The 21,182-nt window shown below is 32.9% G+C and overlaps 2 protein-coding genes across 3 annotated transcripts; both read left to right on the forward strand.

The window, feature by feature from the left end:
* The first annotated feature begins 710 nt into the window (after positions 1-710).
* Positions 711-6,762, forward strand: LOC141525847 (uncharacterized). Its single transcript, XM_074240518.1, has 6 exons — positions 711-849; positions 1,265-1,627; positions 1,717-1,936; positions 2,329-5,610; positions 5,880-6,289; positions 6,374-6,762. The coding sequence occupies exons 2-6, from the start codon at positions 1,386-1,388 to the stop codon at positions 6,528-6,530; spliced, it is 4,311 nt and encodes a 1,436-aa protein (XP_074096619.1). The 5' UTR covers positions 711-849; positions 1,265-1,385; the 3' UTR covers positions 6,531-6,762.
* Positions 6,763-7,413: 651 nt separating this feature from the next.
* Positions 7,414-12,252, forward strand: LOC141525848 (vesicle-fusing ATPase 1-like). Of its 2 annotated transcripts, XM_074240519.1 has the most exons (6): positions 7,414-7,560; positions 7,773-7,861; positions 7,934-8,155; positions 8,279-9,907; positions 9,983-10,159; positions 10,242-12,252. In XM_074240519.1, exons 1-6 carry the CDS (start codon positions 7,555-7,557, stop codon positions 10,357-10,359), a joined length of 2,241 nt encoding a protein of 746 aa, XP_074096620.1. In that variant the 5' UTR covers positions 7,414-7,554; the 3' UTR covers positions 10,360-12,252. The 2 variants fall into 2 exon arrangements, with proteins under 2 accessions (XP_074096620.1, XP_074096621.1); XM_074240520.1 differs by lacking the exon at positions 7,414-7,560 and having other exon boundaries at positions 7,934-8,115.
* Positions 12,253-21,182: the final 8,930 nt, after the last annotated feature.

A 21,182-nucleotide genomic window follows, 5' to 3' on the forward strand; every position in this document is an offset into this window, starting at 1 on the left:
TATAAAATTCAATAAAGAAGGAGTAAATAAAAAAAATGTAAACAAAAGAAACGTCAAATAAATAGTAAATAAACTAACCGTTCGACGGAGTAAACAACCGTCGATTTTATCGATGGAGTATAAATATGAAATTTGAAATTTTCCCGCCTTATGAAGCTTAACTAAAAGAACACGTGGTCGCGGGCCGATGTACAATACTGAAATGAAACTCAATTCAGGATTCGCCAACAGCCCGCAGGTATGTTAAGTACATTGTTTTCAATATCTATTATAATTAAATATTGAATCTTGAATCATAAAACAACTAATCAGTATCAATTGTACGATAATTGCTCGTTAAAACATCAGCGTCTAAAATATGAGAGCCCATTATATACATTGTAACAGTAATGGTTACGGCGTATGATGACGATGCATTGACTATATATCCATCTGTGCCCATGTACGTGTATGTGTGTGTACGGTAGTGGACGTTGGGTTTCTCGATTTCGGTTCGCTTTTATCCGCATAAAATCACTTTTATTTATCGTCATAACATACTAAAATGGCGGTAGAGCTGTTATTTGTAAAAATGAATTAGCTGGATTTATTGATTGGTTGTTGAATATTTAAATATTATCCAGCGATATTTGATAGTCATTAAAAGTAATTTGGAATCATAAATTTCGTGGTAGTAATAGTAGTAGTAGTAGCAGTAGTAGTAGTAGTAGTAGTGGTACTACTAGTAGTGTAGTTGTGGTTACATGTATTTATTAATCGTTGAATTAGCCGACATTGGTAACGAGTCTATTTAACAATACTAATACCTTGATTTTGATTGTTTATCAAAAATCATAATTAAAGTTCATGGTAATTTTTTTTTTTTATTTAGCACGACTTTAATGTCGTATGACTATATTGATGATAATGTAGTTAGGTCGGTAGTTGATATTGGTATGAGTTAGTGGTTAAGAATCATTTTTTTGCGTTTGTAAGTGAGCTTGATGTAGTTGCATTTAGAGAAATTATTTTACCGCGCCGCTCCCACCGTCGGTGAGGTTATGGAATGTTGTGTTATTTGGCAACGTTTAATAATTTTTTTACTTATAAACAATTACCGATATTTTTAATTTTTATATTTCAGTCGAAATATGACACCAGAGTTGATTATAATTTTAGAGTTAAACTATAATAATTGAATCAATTGATAGTAAATAGTTGTAAAATAGCATGTATTATTGTTAAAAAAACTAATGAATAAATAAATGAGTACGGATTTTAACAGGTGAAATGGTGATAATATGGACAGATGATTGAATAATAGTGCGAAAATTAACCAGGATAAAAGAAATATAAGGCTAATAGAAGGAGAGAATAATTATTGATATTCGTGTGTGTGTAGTACTATGGCACATTATAATTTATTCACTGATAATAATGGTTTACCGATTATGCTTGAAGATGGCCAACAGTTGTGTACGGTTGTTGATGGTCAACGATATGTAATTATTCAGAACGTAAATAATGGTGTTAATAATGGTAATCAGAATAACGTATTAGCTTACTCAGCGTTTAATGATAACGAAACTACTGTCTATTCTCATCAAGCACTTATTGGTACACAGAGTCCCGCAGCACTTGAACGCGGGTATGACATTTATCTTATGCATCTACTTTAATTTTTTCATTATCCAAGTTCAGCTTTCATGATTTTTTTTTTTTTTTTTACTGTTGCAGACAGAACGTTTATATTTTAGAATCAGGAGAAATATCAGTACAGCCGAGTACATTTAAAACGGAGAGCTCACAGAATATTTCTGGTGGAGACAGTTCGTCAAGAATCATCAAAGCTCCCAAAGCTGTTTCTAATACTTTGAATGATAAAAAAAGCAATCAGTGGGTTGGAACTTCGTTTAATAAAACACAACTTACTATGAACAATCAAACTCAGAAAACTGTAAGTCTTATTTTATTTATTATTTAAAACAAAACATAGAAGTAAAAAAAAAAATATAGTTTTGTCAAGTAGTTATAACCACTAGGTTATGTGTTGGTGAAAAAAAATTTTTTTTATATATTAATTTCTTACGATAGTGTACAATTCTACTTATAGAATTTTTTACTTCAAAAAACCAATTATTATCAAAAATAAAAAAAAAATTAATTAAAGATAATTTCGTTGAAATTTTATTTATTATAAAGATTTTTATATTATATAGACAGCTTGATTAATTTTTTAAAAATAATCATAAGATTGTTAAGTTTGAAATCGTTAAAAAGCTAAAAAATTGTATATTTTAGTTTTACTCTGAGTTCATTGAATAATATCATAACTATATTATATTAAAGGTCACAACGTTAGCCCAATTGGAAGAAGGACGAGTATCAAAGCCGAGAAACAGACTTCCAGCGCCATTAGTATCGCATCCAATGCCACTTGTGACCAACACTTCTCAGAATGTTGCCAGGACGTCGACGCCACGGCACACACCAACACAGACAGTACGAGTGGCAACACTCTCACCCAATATATCGGCTGTAGTTCCACCGAAACCGACATCTAGGCCACCACTGCGTGGTGACAATGCGGCACTTCGTCGCAGCTTAACTCCACGAGTTCCAGTTCCACGACAGACGACACCTCAAGTTCGTCAGGTTATGGATTGCCTGAGCGAGCGAATAAAAGCTTCCCAGCCACCGCTAATGCGAGGTCTTTCTCCTCAACTGCAACAGCCGCAGCAGCAACAACAACAACAACAACAACAACAACAACAACAACAACAACAACAACAACAACAACAACAACAACAACAACAACAACAACAACAACAACAACAACAACAACAACAACAGCAGCAACAACCACCACCACAACCACAACCACAACAGCACCAACACCAACAACAACTCCAACTTCAACTCCAACAATTACAGCAGAAACAGCAACAACAAATATCATCACAGCAGTTGATGGCACTCAATTCAATGAAGCGACCGGTGGTGAATTCTCCACGACCTCGATTACCCATCACGCCACAGAAGCAAATTACTCCGGTAGCTGCCCAAAGACCTACGCCACCTTGCCCAACTACTCCAGAATCGAGTCCAGAAAAAATGGAAATGTGTAGTTACCCTAGCACTCCTGAGAAGTCTGGAGCGACACATGGAGAGCAAAAATCACCCTCTGACAGCGATGCAGGATCTGAAAGTTTTGTCTATCTTCAAAGAACAATAAAAGATCCAGTTAACGCAATCGTTCAGCAACAAGTAAGTGGCAGTATTGTCAAGATGTTGGTGGTGTTGGCTAGCAGAGAACAGCGGTTAATAACATTTGACATCCCTGCCGAAGAATGTACAGTCCAAGATCTTCTAGACCAAGTAGAGATTCCTTTCAACGGTAAAACAATAGTATCACTTGTCACAGATGTTGCGTTGAACATTAATTACATCGTTGAAAGCGAAGCTGGAGTTATTCATACGATGCACGACACCTCAGACACTTCAGATCAATCCGAAAATCAATCAAACAGTCAGACAAATGAAGACAGCAGCTCTCCTCACGAAGAGCCCAAGTATATCGAAGGAAAAAGTGCTCTCTGTCCTTACTGCGGTACCCATTCCTTTGATTTTAATCGCTGCTACAAATGCAAAAAATCATTACCAAGTGACTCGCGGCAGGTGTCAATGAACCCAACGACAAGTCAACAGAAAAAAGAAATGATATCAACTGAAAGCTTTTACAAAAAACGCAATGAAACCAATAAATTCGAGCGTGAATTGGCACCACGCAAACGTGGACGACCACCTAGAACATCTACACCATCTACAGCGGTAATTAGTAAACTTAAACAAAAAGAACCTGAGTGCTTGACTCTGTCATCGGATGATGATGATGACGATGATGACGGCAGTGGCTCCCGTAAAAAAACTACGGCCCAGCATAAATCTGCGGGCAACTTGATCACTAGCAGCGGAATGATGAACGACGAAATGGAGTTTATATCTGAGAAAGAGCCTGTCATCACGAATAATAAAACAGTGTTACAAGAACAAAGCTTTCAGCCAGTCCAAAATACTGAACCAGGTTTAATCGATAAAAATAACGGTGATGTAATAGGTGAAGATAACGTCAACTTAAACATCAAATTCGAGACTTCGTTTATATGTCGCACTGTTAGAATAGGTTCATACAAATACGTACCGCGAGAGAAAATATTATTGAGTAAGAACGGTTTAAGATTAGTGGTACCTCTGCTCGAAGATCAGGATCAGTGCGTCACGATAAATGTTAAGTTCTCCGAAATTGTTAAAGTACTGATACATTTTGGCAAAGCAATGCCAGTGTTATTTTTTTACACAAATCCGAGCTGTGGAGCAAAAATTCGCGAGCTCTTGGGAATGCAGGACACTAAGGGCCAGTATTTTGATCCAGCTGGTAAGGATCAAACGCACAAGAGGATAACGCTACTGCCAGATAAAATATCCGAGGAGGCTAGGCACGTTTGTAAAATGATATTCCCCCCAAGAAGTAAGATGGATGAATTAAATGCTAAGGAAGCAAATGATATTCTGGTGCGTGCGTCCCCGAAGGATAACTCTCAGATGCCACTGACGATGAAGAAACCACCATTATCATCGTCGACTGTTAATTCTGGTAATATTGTAAACGGTCGTCCTAATGACCGCGTCGTCCAGAAGTTGACTGTTTATCCACCACCGCCAGCAAAAAGCGGTATTGCTATTAATACCGAGGATTACACTTGTCTTGGAGAAGACCAATTCCTCAATGACGTTATAATAGACTTCTATCTCAAGTATCTAACGCTCCAAGTACTTTCTGAGATTGATCAGCATCGTACACATGTTTTCAGTTCGTACTTTTATAAACGGTTAACAAGTCGTCATGCTCAGTCAGCAGATATTACCAACTCAGTGTCACCAGCCGCAAAACGTCATGCTCGTGTACAAAAATGGACTAAGAATGTTAATATTTTTGAAAAAGACTTTATTATCATTCCGATAAATGAACATGCTCATTGGTTCTTGGCGATTATTTGTTACCCGGGACTGGTGGGTACCGTGTTGCCTCCATCACCCCCTAAAGATCCCGACGTTAAAAAATCTAAGAAAAATAAAGAGGTCAAGGTTCAGACGCTGACTATCGGAAGCACGACAATTACACCCGTGGCTACTCCAACGATAACGATCGACCAAAATGATGAGGATTCTGAGAGAGATGAGGCCGAAGGCGATGAGGATGAAATGGATATGGAGAGTGAAGAAGATGACGAAGCTAGTGATAATGCTGAAGGAAACACCAATACCAATGCCAATGCCAATGCTAAGGTCTCGATTACTCCTCTTGAGAAACAGATTGTCTCCTCTCAGCAAGAAGAACCAACAGTCAAATCGCCCTGTATTTTAATTTTCGACTCTCTCAAAGGTGCTAGTCGGTCTCGCGTTGTTGCCACGCTTCGTGATTATTTGAGTTGCGAATATCAGGCTAAACTTGGTAAGGATAAAGTATTTTCTAAGGATACGATCAAGGGAAGCTGTCCGAAGGTTCCACAGCAATCAAACTTCACTGACTGTGGGCTTTATTTATTACAATACGTCGAAAGTTTTTTCAAGGTATAGTTAATATTTATTTTCATTAACTGATCAGTCGCTTTTAAAATTTTTTAATATGTGTGTGAATAAATTATTTTACATTTTCACATTTTTTAATTTAAAAAATACAGTGACTAACATGAATTATTAAAATTCTTTGTAAAAATTAAAATTATAAGTATAAAATTGGATCAATATACATATTTTTATAAAATAGTTATTTGTAAAAAACTAACTATTAGTACACGTATTTTTCATGTATATCATGAATATTATTCTAATTGTTGCAGGATCCAATAAAAGATTACAGATTACCGATAAAGTCTGTGAAAAATTGGTTTGAAGAGATAGTAGTTACAAGAAAACGTGAAGAACTTTCAAATCTATTAATAAAACTAATGAATGAAACTAATGGAGACAAAAATATAATTCTACCCACGGTCCAATTTCCGACGCAAGACGGCAAGCTTAAACCAAAATCTGAAACCTTAGAAAAGTCTGATCTCAAGGGTCAGAAAGGTGAGAGTGAAGCTAAAAAATCCAAAATTGAGAAAGAACAATCATCGAATGTTAGTACTAATCAACAACAGCAACCTGATTCACAGGAGACACCAAATCGTCCTGTTAAAACGTATCTTACTATTGTACCATGTTCTTCGACATCTGGAGAATTCAATACCGTTGGAATGGTAGTTACTAAGTATGGAAATTTTATTATTTTTAAAATATAAATCATTAGCTATTTAATATTTAATTTACTTTAATTTTTTTTTTTTTTTATCAGAACACCTACGTCAACTGTCACATCCACGGCGTTTTTAAGAACCAAACGTATTCCTAGGTTAATACAAAAAGAAACTGACATTTCGGCACACGATTCATCAGCTGCAGCAGTTCCTATAAAAAAGCACAAGGGTGATTGTTTGGATTCTTGTAAATAATATTAAATATAAACCACATTATTAATTGTTTCATTACCTTTTTTATATTGTCAAGTGAGTTATTAATAAGCTATAATTCGACATCAATAAAATTAAAAATAATAATAATTTTATTAAATGTATGTAGTTAGTACTTTATAATTGAGAATAAATCTCAATTAATAAGACTTAATTATATTTACTATAATTTACAGTTTATAATAAAAACAAAAACAAACAATACCAATATAAATTTTATTTATAATCGGAATCTTCCGGCCAGCCATATACCAAGAATGGGGCCAGATTTGTCATAAAAAAATACCTGTCAAGATAGCTACTTCCCACTCTTGAATAGCATCTTCATTCACAACAGAAATATTTAAATATTGTAACTATATTTGAAAAAACGTGCTCAGTATTGAGAATTTTGTTAGCAGATTTTCAGCAAACAACTTTTTTTTTTTTTCTCGATTAGGTTTATAAACCATAAACGTGTTATGGCATTTTTATTTAAAATGAATTATTATTTTATTAAAATGAGTTGGAAGTAATAATAAAGGCCCAGAAAAGAAGTAATGTGAGCTCATAATTGATTGGAAGTATGTATGAATATTAAAAAATTTTTTAAAAGTAAAAAATATTTTTTTTTGCATATGAGTATTTTTTTAATTTTTAGGTATATTTCAAAACATAAAATTATGAAAATAAAAATTTATTGAACATAGATTGTTATCATAAATCATAAAATTATTAATAAAAAAAAATTTTTTTTGTTGTATTTAGAATCAACAATAATAAATTTTGAAGCTAACATTATTTTATATATTCTATTTTCCATGTAACGACATCCCGAAGTTTGGTATATATATACTCAAGTACATGTGACGAAATAACCAATGATGTTAGAAGAATGAAAGAGAAAGCACCGTAAAGGGGTCTCCATGTTCAATGACGTGCACACTAATTATCAAATATACATTTATAACAGCTTAATGAAAATCATTGACAAGAATAGCTATATAATTAAAAAAATAGAGTAAAAATGACGGTGAGTATAAAATTAAATATGTACATTACGTATATTCATAAGAATTGAGGTTTAGTCACGCAATAATATTTAATTATCAGTGAATGAGAAAACTTATTGTTTATTTACTTGCAAATTATATTTGTTACTATGCTGACGTAATTATAATATGTAATATATTATTTAATTAACTTTAAATAGATTGTTATTGCTAAAGTTGATATTAATTGCAGAAAATGCGAGTTGACAAATGTCCTACGGTGGAGCTGACTTTTAAGAATTGTGTTTTTGTGAACCCTGTTGACTTGCCAAAAAATGTCAAGTATGTATTGTCATTTTAGCAAATTATTTTATTTTTTTTTTCTTAAAGTCACATGAATATAATTTTTTATAGATATATCGAGGTAACAACATTACCTAATCAAAGTTATGTGTTTACCGTTGAGACACACAACGAAGTGTCTCAAGGATGCGCAGCATTCAATGAACCACAGAGAAAATGGGCAGCGTTATCCGTCAACCAGGAGATCGATATCCGACCGTATCAATTCGATGCATCAAGTTCAAACTTCTTAGGTATTATTGTATTAGAAGCTGATTTCCTGCAAAAAACAAAGTATTTGTTATTTTTTTTTTTTTTTTATTTTTATGTAAATTATTCTAATAGATAAAATTAGTCAAAAAAAAAAAAAAAAAAAAAAGCAGAAACATAGGATTGACATTAATTTTTAACTTTCAGAACAACAACTGAGCCATACGATACCGACTTGATGGCCAAAGATTTTCTTTTGAAATTTTCTGGACATGCATTCACAGTGGGACAACAATTGCCTTTTCAGTTTGGAGATAAAAAAATACTTAGACTGGTTGTAAAGGATTTAGAGGGGCTTGATGTGACTGCCATTAAGGAAAAGAAAGAATCAAAGCAGGAGAAAATTAGATTAGGTCGATGTCTTGGTGATACGGTGGTTCAGTTTGAGAAGTCGAGTAACTCGAGTCTTAATTTAGTTGGAAAAGCTCAAGGAAAAGTCGTACGTCAGTCGATAATTAATCCAGACTGGGATTTTGCCAAAATGGGAATTGGTGGTCTTGATAAAGAGTTTAGCGATATTTTCCGTCGAGCTTTTGTTTCTAGAGTATATCCTCCAGATATTGTAGCGCAACTGGGTTGCAAACATGTTAAGGGTATTTTGCTTTATGGTCCACCAGGTACAGGAAAAACACTCATGGCTCGTCAGATCGGTAATATGTTAAATGCAAGAGAGCCTAAGATCGTCAATGGTCCGCAAATTCTTGATAAATATGTAGGAGAGAGTGAAGCCAACATAAGAAGACTGTTCTCTGAAGCAGAAGAAGAAGAAAAAAAGCTTGGGCCAAACAGTGGGCTCCATATTATTATTTTTGACGAGATTGATGCTATTTGTAAATCTCGTGGTAGTGTTGCGGGTAATATTGGTGTTCATGACACTGTTGTCAATCAGCTGCTATCAAAAATTGATGGTGTCGAACAGCTCAACAATATTCTGGTGATTGGTATGACTAACCGAAAAGACATGATTGATGAAGCTCTACTACGTCCTGGTCGACTTGAACTTCAAATGGAAATCAGTTTGCCGGATGAAAATGGTCGATTTCAGATTTTAAATATCCATACATCGCGGATGCGTGAACACAATAAAATGTCTCCAGATGTCGACTTGAAAGAATTGGCAATCCTTACAAAAAATTTTAGTGGCGCTGAGTTAGAGGGTTTGGTAAGAGCAGCTCAGAGCACAGCCATGAACAAACTGATAAAAGTATCCAATAAAGTCGAGTTGGACTCATTAGCAATGGAGAAACTTATAATTTCAAGATCAGATTTTATGCATGCACTTGTAAACGATGTAAAACCAGCATTTGGTACTGCAGCAGAGGAACTAGACCACTTGTTAGCTCGTGGAATCATAAATTGGGGTCATCCCGTTGCTGAAATAATTGCTGACGGTAATTTAGATATTCGGAAGACTCGAGCTTCTGAGGGCTTTAGTTTGGTCTCTGTTTTATTGGAAGGACCACCTAACAGTGGTAAGACTGCGTTGGCTGCACAAATTGCTAAAAATTCTAATTTTCCATTCGTAAAAGTTTGTACTCCGGATGACATGGTCGGATACACAGAAACTGCTAAGTGTCTCACGATACGTAAATTCTTCGATGATGCTTATCGTTCACAGCTCAGCTGTATATTGGTCGATAATATTGAACGTTTGTTAGACTACGGGCCGATTGGACCCAGATACTCTAATCTGACTCTTCAAGCGTTGTTGGTTTTGTTGAAAAAACAACCACCTCCTGGAAAAAAATTACTTGTACTTTGTACTACCAGTAACAGGTGCTTTATCAAAACTGTTATATTAAACATCTAACTAATTTATTTGTTTGGTATATTCTTATTTTTTATTTTTAGAAAAATTTTAGAAGACATGGAATTGATATCTGCATTTAACACCGTTCTTCACGTGCCTAATTTATCAACACCTGATCATTTACTAGCAGTATTAGAGACTAGCAGTATTAGAGACGACCAAGATGTATTTACTAAACAAGAACTTTCAATGTTACATGCTAAACTTCAAGGAAATCGGTACTTTTTATAATATTAAACTAATTTAATCAATTAATCTATTATGTCAATTCTATTAATGATATTATTAATCAAATTACAGTATTTCCATTGGCATTAAGAAACTATTAGGACTGATAGACATGGCCAGACAAGTAGATCCAATCTATCGAGTAACTAAATTTTTATCAAAACTCGAAAAGGAGGGTGATCTTGAATAAAATATCTCAGATAATATATAATAACTAGGGCTGTACAATTTAACCGGCCAAGCTGGCTAAAAAAGTTAGCTAAGCTAATTAGCCAACGGCTAATCGGCTAATTCTTTTTTTCAGCTATTCACTGATTCCTTACCTACCGACAAGCTCAAAAAATGATAATATTGATTTTATATGACAAAAATAACGTAAATAACGAAATAACCAAAGTAATTTATTTAATTAATTAACACGTAACAATATTTTACTTTTAAAAATGGCTCTTAAATCAATGATTGAATTTGTATTCCGTAACAGAACGGTTCGGGAATCAACGTATTTTTGAATGAAAATTGCAGAAATGCAAAAAAAAATCTTTCTTTAAACTAAAAATTTTTTTGGACTTGGAAAAAAAAAAACAGAATTTTTATTATACGCCCTTATGGCATCCAAGATGAGTCCCGGTAGCCATAAGGGCGTATAAATTTTTTTTCTTTGTATTTCTGCATATTTCGGACAAAAATACGTCGATTTCAGAAAAAAAAATTTTTATGCGCTCTCATGGCTTTTCACCCGAACGTTTTGCCGATATACGTCCTTATGGCATCTGGAACGCGATATTTATATAAGAGATTTTCAGGTATATAATGACTCATCACGATATCTGTGGAAATATAAGGCGTAGAGACTTGAAATTTGGTAAGAATATTACTTTTGCCATGTCGAGGCCAGCTAAGAACGGATTTTAAAAAATTCCTTCCCTAAAGGGATTTACAGAGGCGTTAACAATGAGAAATTCCCGTTTTTAAACTATAGCTCTTATAGACTCCAAATTTAGTAGGAATTTTCTGTAGCTTTTCAGTCAACAGACTAAGAATTTTAAATACATTTTACTTTTGCTGATCGCATAACCGATAAATTGTTTTTATTACGGGATCGAGGGAATGTAAAAAATTGAAATAAATGCATTTTCTGAACACTTGAGATGTAGAAAAGAAATTTGTCTGCTTATTATAAGAAAATGCGTAAAAAAAATGTACAAATAATTTTCTATGAAAATTGATTTAGTGTCAGTGAAAATTGATGTCACCGAGGAAATTTTAATTAACGGCCAAATTCGTCGCACTTTAAACTAGGCAGGTTTCAACTTTACTTAGACCTGCGATTACTTTAACTGGAATTTTCAATGATGATCATTTCAAATTTTTTTATTTGTGTCAATTATTATTCATTTTTGGAAGAAAACCACAGGAATGTTATAGTGATTGCACATTGAAAGTTTCAATGAATAGTAGTTAGAATAATCACATGGTTAAAAGGTACAGACCAATTCGATGAAACTTGGAATCTGTGCGAGTCGAAACAGTACTCCAATTAAATTTAAAGTATAGATCTAAAAATACAATATAAAGTGCTCAGCAGAGCGGGGGGGTAACAGCTAGTTATTGATAAAATATTAAATAAGTAAATTACGCGACTATCGTTTCTTTAAACAAAAAAAAAAAAAGAGCCTTAATATTATTTTTTAAACCTGTCTATAGGTAAGGAATCAGTGGATAGCTGAAAAAAAATTAGCCGGATAGCTGTTGGCTAATTAGCTGAGCTAATTAAGTTAACCGGTTAAATTAGCTAAGCTTATCGGTTAGCTAGCTAAATAACTTAAATAACTTTTTTAGTCGCCTTGGACGGTTAAATTATATAGCCCTAATAATAGCCTTTGTAATATATTTTTTATTTTTATCATTTTTCATCATTGTCTCAAGAACAGGAATGTGAAAAAGGTAATTACTAAGAATTTTCACAAGTCAAGTACTTGTAAGTCTTAATTGACTGATTATAATTAAATAATTGTAGATATTAATGATAATTAATCGTATTTCAAAAAAATTAAATAAAGTCAACGTGCTTATGCAATAATTTTTTTTTATTCAGATTAAGTCTGGCGTTTAAAATTTAAATTAAGAAATTTTGTCGAGAATGAATGAAATAACAAAAACTCCAGTCAAGATAAGTATTTCTTGAATTGAAAAAAATACTGCTTCTTGCAAAAAAGGTTTTTTTTTTTGGATTGATTGATTAAGAATCACTTTTTCTTACTGAATAAATAATGACTTCTACAAAGTAAAAAATTTCTGCATCAAAAAAATTTTTTACTTCAATCAAATAAGAATTTCTCACATGGTTTAGACAACAAAATTTCAGCAATTATTAATTTTTACTGCCGTATTAAAAATAATTTAAAAACTTTTAGCTATATATATTATCAAATGATAATATTCAAATAATAATTTGAACAAAACAAATTTGAATTAAGTTTGAATAATTTAAATTTAATTCCTAGAATTTTTTTAAAAAAAATTCTTCAATTTCTATCCTACGATTTAAACAAAAAATCGAATGTTTAGTTTTTAATTCAAAAATTTCCATTTTGATTTAAAAACGGCTTTATCTGTAGGCAAGAATGACTATACTTCCTGTGTAATTGACGTCAGACTTAACATATCGGCTACCCTTATTAGTTTGTTATAAGCGAAACTTACTGAAGTTACTGAAAACTAAAATGTTATGTCGCAATAACTATAATGCTTTGGGTTGCATCTGGCAGGTGACACTACTTGTCAGATAAAACAGAATTTGAATATGTTAATTAGTTACATTTATAATTTAAATTTATATTTATATTTTATATAGATTTAGAATTTCTATTTGATTTAATTGCTGAGTTTGGTCATTGAGTGGACACGTGTCTTCGAAAGAGAAACTTTAATCTCAAGAAAATAATACAAAGGAATATAGTATTAGGTTCTGAAAAACCATAAAATCTTCGAGTAAACACAGAACATGTCCTTGCCACATTGACAACTTCAAGTCCTTAAAAGAAAAGCCATAAAAGACACGTGTGGAAAGTCAACGATCTCTTGCTCTCTAAAAAACAAGGCACTTCAACTGAATTTAACAACAAATAAATAAATAATAACTTATTTATCCACTTTATTTTAAGTAACTAAATAACATAAATAATGAGTATTTAGACGCTACAACATGTGTATATATGTATGGATTTAATGTCACAATGGTTTTAGACAAATTTAATTACATATTAGAATAATTGAATAGTAAATGGTATTAAATTGAATTTAGAAATGATTAGCAAATATTTAAGTAAAATCCGCATCTGATATAATTTATTGAGCAGATAATACTTTAAAAGCTAGCCTTTTAAAATTATAACACGTTAATTGATTCTAATGAATATATGTTAATTAAATTATAAATAATAGATAAGGATAATCATTGTTAACAACGATCTGATATTATGTTATTATTACTGTCTGTACCTCGACCAGGTTTTCTGCGGTTTCCCTAGGTCGCTGTGCTGAATTTAAAGCCAGGTAAATACAGGTACATGAATATGTAAGCCGGCCGCAGCCGCAAATAATAAGTGTTATATAAAAGTAAGTTTATATAAGTACATGTAAGATAGTATATTACGCACTATGTATAAGGGTAGTTCTAGCAATAGTATAAGTGTATACGTGTAACCATAGTGGGGGAAAGTGAAGCTGAGGAGTCAGAGTTGAGACTTTGTGACTTCACTTCTCCCCAAGAGCTGTAACTATTCACTCCATCTCTCCGATTTCTAAATAAACATCAACATAAAGTTCAATTGAACTCTTATCATTTAAAATCATACCTTACCACACAATCTCAATCAGTAATTTTTTTAGTATATTTCAAATTAAATTATAAAATAAAATCCCGCGTGACAATAAACAACCCACTTGTCCACGAGGTGTCATCATCAGCGAATCTAGTAACCTCGCAGGACATAACAAATATGTCCGAAAAGACTGTAATGTCATCAGCGGAATCCGTAAGATGACGCTGCAATCAGGAGGCGCGAATTTAAATTGTCCGATAATATGTAAAACTATAATTGTTAATAACAAATACAACATCCGGTTAAATCAACGTCCAAAAAGAAATCTTTATGGCTCATAAATTTTGGGTAACACTCTTTTGGAGTAAACAATAAATAAATAAATCCTTGTAAACCTCTTCAAAAGGAAAAAATATACACTCGAATATGACCCACACGTGTCGCCTAACAATTAGACCTTTGTGGAAACACATAAAAAGAAAACACATGTTGAACCTTTCAAGGGGTTCCCTTAACCATTTAGATATCCTACAACAACATTTCCCAAAAGCAATAAAATATAAATACAAAATAAGAAAACATAAAATTATAAAATTCAAATAACAATGGCACGGTTGTTACATGAATAATTAAGGAAATATTAAAATAACTTTTAAATATTCATCGTAAATTGGAAATTGTATTTCTATAATAAGTAATATATTTTTATAATCGATTCATTTTTATATATATATGTATCGACATGGGTTTTCTCTGTGGTTTCCCCGTGTCACTGTTCCAAGAGCCTGAGAGAAAGGGGTGAGGAGCAGGGCAAATGCGATACACCATGCACAAGTCGGACCACAGCCGCAACAATAGAAATTAATTAATGAATAATTATGTTATTATAATAATATCACTGTTGATAAGTAAATGATAGTATTCAAAATTAACTTAACAATAATAATAATAATAAGTTAGTATAATAGTATTATAATGTTAACAATAATAGTAATTACAAAATACAAACATACGAATAATTGTAGTAACAATAATAATAATTAGTGTTGATATTAACGATATTTAAAGTAGATATGATGATAGTAATCTAAGTTAATTAATAAGATAGAAACTTAAGGTATAAGAAACTTGGTGTAATAAGACAACCCCTACCCTAATATATATATACACTAGTCACAAAAATTAAGGGATATAAAAAAAATTCCAAATTTTTTGGTGATTTTCAGCGAGCTGTAACTCCGAGGAAAATGATCGCACAGAAAAAAAAAAAAAAAGCAAATTGTAGCTTCAAGTGTCTAGTTTTTAGATATGACCATGAAAATTTTTTGTCATCGTCAGGTCTGGAGAAATCCTAAGAAAACTACTGAAAAAAAATTTTTCGAAATTTTTTTTCGTCTTAAAAAAGGTCTACGGGCTTCAAAAAAATTTTTTCGATTGTTTCGTTTAAAAGCTCTTTTAGTAAATTTAATACCCTTTAATTTGACGTAGCCAAAAAGCCTGTACGATAATTTTCCGCGGAGTTATCGTCAATCAAAGCAAAAAAGGTTTTTTTGACTTTGGAAATCAATAACTCTGGAAATAATGATCGTATAGGAAATCGAAGGAGGGTTTTGAAAACTACACAATATTCTCTATAAGAAAACGTAAACCGCTTTTGAAGAAAAAATTTTTTTGAATTGAAAACTCGGACTGAAAAAAAGACAAAAATTCGCATAATTAAGGATATTTGGATAACTTGGTATAACTTTGGATAAAATGGATGAACGAAGGATATCGTTGGTAATTTTTTAACTTCAAAGTGTCCCCTAAAATCCCTAAGAAATTCAAAGCGCTGCGATTTTTTGTTCATAGTGCCCAGAAGCTTCAAATTCTGTGTTTTCGCAAAAATCACCATTATGAGCAATTTTGTGATTTTTATTCATTTTTCCATTGAAAAAAATTTTTTTTTTCAAAATTCTTTATTTTTTCGATCAAAGAGATTGATTTTTAAGAAATTTGAAAAAAACAAAATTTCAATTTTTTCGAAAATTTTTTTCGAAATTTTCTCAATTTTTTTCGACTGTTGTTTTACCGCCGGCATTAGCGTTACCCAAAGCGTACCACGTGGAGGTTGCTCGGTCGGATTTACGCTTCTCACACACACACACACACACACACGTGTGTGTGTGTGTGTGTGTGTCTTTGTCTGCGTGTTTGTCTGTTTGCAGCTGCCGAATGACCTCTGTACGCACGGCAGTAACTGCTCAGTACCGTGTATTGCCACCTCTGTTCCGAATCACAGCTCGTAAACGCTCTTGCATGTTGATGCATCGTCGAATATCACGTTGCGAAATTCCTTGCCAACAACGTAACAACGCTTGAGTCAACTGATGAAGATTGTGCAGTTGCGGATAGTCTCGCCGCAATCGACGCCCAAGCATGTCCCAAACATGCTCAATTGGGTTCAAATCAGGACTCATCGCTGGATGATTAAGCGTTGTTACGTTGTTGGCGCGGAGAAAAGTTCGCGTACGAACTGCAGTGTGAGGACGAGCATTATCCTGCATCAAAATGAACCGTCTTGCCCCCATGCGTATGCGCATAGGCAGGACGTGTGGCTCAGAATTTCGTCGACGTACCTATCGGCAGTCAACGTCCCACGAACGATGACCAACGGGGTTCTGGTATTGAAGGACACGCCTGCCCACACCATGACTGATCCACCATTGAAAGCTGTAACTGGTCTCGTAAAACCATCCCGATCTCGTTCTCCACGACGGCGCCAAAGAGATCGTCTATCGCTGCCATGAAGACAAAATCGAGATTCGTCAGTCCATAATACACTGGTCCACTGTCTACGACCCCAATGGTGATGATCATGAGCATAGGCCAATCGGGCTCGGCGATGTCGTGGAATGAGCATAGGCACGCGATTTGCGCGTCTAGCGCGTAGTCCTTGCTCTCGAAAGCGATTTCGAACCGTCGATGCCGATATGTGTTGTTGGGGAGGACGTTGTCGACGATTGCGAAATTGATGAGCGATCGTGTGGGCATGCGCAGTAGGGTTTCGACGAGCTTCTCGAATGATAGCTCGATCATCACGCTCGGTAGTGATTCGTAGTCTACCTTGACCCGGACGACGATCGTAACTTTGAGTCGCGTTAAATCGGGCATAGGCCCGACTGATAACGGACTGGCTCACTCCCCATAGAAGCTGCTACTTCCACCTGACTGTAGCCCTCTTGAAGGAGGGTAACAATGCGAGCCACATCTGTGGCAGCTAAATGTCGACGAGGCATATCAAAAGGTGCTTATCAAAGAAAAGCTTACATAAAATTCACGTAAGGAATTTAGGCTAAAAGAAAACGTAAAATTCAAGTTTTGTGTGAGGAAAAGCCGAACTCCGCGGGGGTATATCAATTTGTTTTTATTGAATTTTTAAAATGAGATTTAAAACTAAGGCAGTTGTAGCGGACAGAAAAAATTGAGTTAATTTTTTTGACAATAGTGAAGCATTCTGAAGACGATAAAAAAAAATATTAAAAAAAAATTTTTGATAAAAAAATTTCGAAAAAATTTTCGAAAAAAATTGAAATTTTGTTTTTTCAAATTTCTTAAAAATCAATCTCTTTGATCGAAAAATAAAGAATTTTGAAAAAAAAAATTTTTTCAATGGAAAAATGAATAAAAATCACAAAATTGCTCATAATGGTGATTTTTGCGAAAACACAGAATTTGAAGCTTCTGGGCACTATGAACAAAAAATCGCAGCGCTTTGAATTTCTTAGGGATTTTAGGGGACACTTTGAAGTTAAAAATTACCAACGATATCCTTCGTTCATCCATTTTATCCAAAGTTATACCAAGTTATCCAAATATCCTTAATTATGCGAATTTTTGTCTTTTTTCAGTCCGAGTTTTCAATTCAAAAAAATTTTTTCTTCAAAAGCGGTTTACGTTTTCTTATAGAGAATATTGTGTAGTTTTCAAAACCCTCCTTCGATTTCCTATACGGTCATTATTTCCAGAGTTATTGATTTCCAAAGTCAAAAAAACTTTTTGCTTTGATTGACGATAACTCCGCGGCAAATTATCGTACAGGCTTTTGGCTACGTCAAATTAAAGGGTATTAAATTTACTAAAAGAGCTTTTAAACGAAACAATCGAAAAAATTTTTTGAAGCCCGTAGACCTTTTTAAGACGAAAAAAATTTCGAAAAATTTTTTTCAGTAGTTTTCTTAGGATTTCTCCAGACCTGACGATGACAAAAATTTTCATGGTCATATCTAAAAACTAGACACTTGAAGCTACAATTTGCTTTTTTTTTTTCTGTGCGATCATTTTCCTCGGAGTTACAGCTCGCTGAAAATCACCAAAAAAATTTGGAATTTTTTTATATCCCTTAATTTTTGTGACTAGTGTATATATATATATATATATATATATATATATATATATATATATATATATATATTTTCAGTTCCTTATATTGTAGATATACATGTAAAAAGCAATAAGTATAAGTGTATTTCGAGATAAGTTTAGTTGTATGTTTAGTGTAAGCGTCAAGCGAAGTACGAATTGTAATAGTTTCAGTATATATGTGTGACGTATGGAGGGGAGACGTGAGGTCGGAGGTTTCGAGCCGACATTTTTGTAACTCACTTCTCCTTGAGAGCCCAGAACTGTATAATCTACCCTCTGTAATTCAAATCATAATCTTATATTTAAATGTTTAGTCAATAAATGAAATAAGTACATTTTACACGATTTAATAACCAAATAACAAGTCGTTCAGTATAATTAATTTAAATTCAAATTTCCTTTTCCCACACTGGAACCGAGTATTTTAATACTCCCGGGCGAAAAAACGACGGTAGGTAACGCTCGAGTCAATAAAACAATTCGCAACTAGATGGAGGCATAACAAGACACAAACCGTGCTGTCATCTATCGAAAAATTCTTTTTTCGACTGGAAACGATACGAAGAGGCTAAATTCGATTGGACACATTCCGAAAAAAATATTGACCATTATAATAAATTTTGTTTATCAGAAAATTATTAAATTGAAAAGACAAAATCCGAATCGTCATTAATAAAAAAAATTCTTTTCCGTCTCGCAATAACTGGAAAACTTATAATAAGTTTAAATAATTATTATTATAGTATTATAATTGCATGTATTATTGCTTATTAAATATTAACAAAGTTAGATTATAATATTTCTTTATATATTTTTAGTGTTGCGGCTGTGGTCCTTTTGTATCGCATTTGCCCTGTTCCTCATCTTTCTTTAGGCTCTAAGAAGAGTGACATGGGGAAACCACAGGAAAAACCCATGTCGATACAAATATATATATATATATATATATATATATATATATATATATATATATATATATATATATATATATATATATATACATCATATTAATATTAATATGAATTTATCATTATTTGTTTATTAATCCATATGAAAACTATTCTTTAGTTAAACTAAAACATTAATATTATTTAATAATTATAAGATATTCTAAAAGTATTGTTTATTTATCTAACAAATGGTCCCAGTGTTGGATGTTTTAAGGCTTTATGCTTTCTATTTCGTATTTATTATATCTTATAATTTATGACCTCTTGAGAATATTTAGCTAAAATAATTTTAACTAGGAAAACCCTTGAGAAATGTTCAACACGTGTTTTCCTTTTTATGAGTTTTCACAAAGGTCTAGTTGTTAAGTAACACGTGTGCATTTTATTCAAGTACTTTTTATGTTTCTGAGAAGTTTTAGTAAATGGTTTTGTTTATTGTATGTTTTGAGAGAGCGTTTAAACTAAATTTATGAGTTGCAACGGTTTTTCGAGATTTCAAGATAAAAGACTTATTTTATATTTATATTTAAATCGAATTAAGTAATTTGAATTTAAATTAATTATTTTTTTTTTTTTTTTTTTTTTTTTTATTAGAAATATAAGAGAAGGCTCGAGCAACAGCTCACTCTGCCGTGATTACATTGAGTTACATATAATTTTACTTATCTACTAAGGCTCCTTCAAGGAGTAATACAACACTTATAAGTTAATTTTAATACTCTAGCTCCATCTAGTGTTTATTTCGAAAAAGGCACTTTTATTTGATTTGAAATGTTTCTAGAGTAATAAAAACGAAAAGAACGATATATAATATATATTAAACAAGTTAAATTAGATATTAATGTCAATAGAATTAATAAATTTTGAAATCGGTATCACTAATGCAGGATTCATCTCGCTAAGAATGGCCTCGATGTTATAAGGGGGGAAAAATTTAACTTTTAAGAGATCATTTAGAAGAGCATTTCTAGGATTATCAAATAATTTACACTGAAAAAAAACGTGATTAGGTTCTTGTATAGATTCTTCGCAAGGACACTGACTTGAATCTACGATTTTAAAACGATGAAGGCTCTCCGCTAAGGAAGTGTGACCACTCCTTAATCTATTTATTGACACAATAGTTTTTCATCTAAATTTAAAGTTTTGAAACCACGGTTGTGCGTCACCTGTAGAGAATTTGGTGAAATAGTTTTTTTCTTTTTGTCTGCCAGTACTACCACACCATAGATCAAATTTACGTTTAATTTTTTCTTTCCAGATGTTTTTAAAATCGGAGGCTGGGATTAGAAGCTGGGTGTCTATACCTCTCATTATGCTATCTTTGGCTAATTGATCAACTGTTTCATTAAAACCTATGCCTACGTGAGCTGGTATCCAGAACAATTTAACTTTTTTATTTGATAGAGATAGTCTATATAATTGGTCTTTGATAGTAAGAATAATTGGTTTTTGTCGCTCAGAATTATAATGATTTTTAAGAGCACATAAGACACTCCTGGAGTCGCTGAAAATGTAAAAATGGGACTCTTTGCTTTCGAATATAGCTTGAAGAGTAGTCGTGATGGCTATGGCTTCGGTAGTGAAAATAGATGCGTATTTAACTGTGCGAAACATACCTCCATCTCCAGTAGCTGTATTTAAATTGGCAAAGCCGACAAACTCTTTATCGCTCATTTTGGAGCCGTCTGTAAACCAGCATATGCCATTGTTCAGTTCGTATTTGAAGATGGATAAAAATTAGCTATTAGGTTCAGCTGTTTCACGTAGAATTGATCCTTTTTCTAGGTCTATATCTGGTTTATACCATAACGATTCATAAGCATAGCTGT

This window comes from Cotesia typhae, unplaced genomic scaffold (assembly GCF_013202065.1).
Source record: "Cotesia typhae breed Kobodo isofemale line unplaced genomic scaffold, CoteBio_Ctyphae contig_27, whole genome shotgun sequence".
NCBI lineage: Eukaryota > Metazoa > Arthropoda > Insecta > Hymenoptera > Braconidae > Cotesia > Cotesia typhae.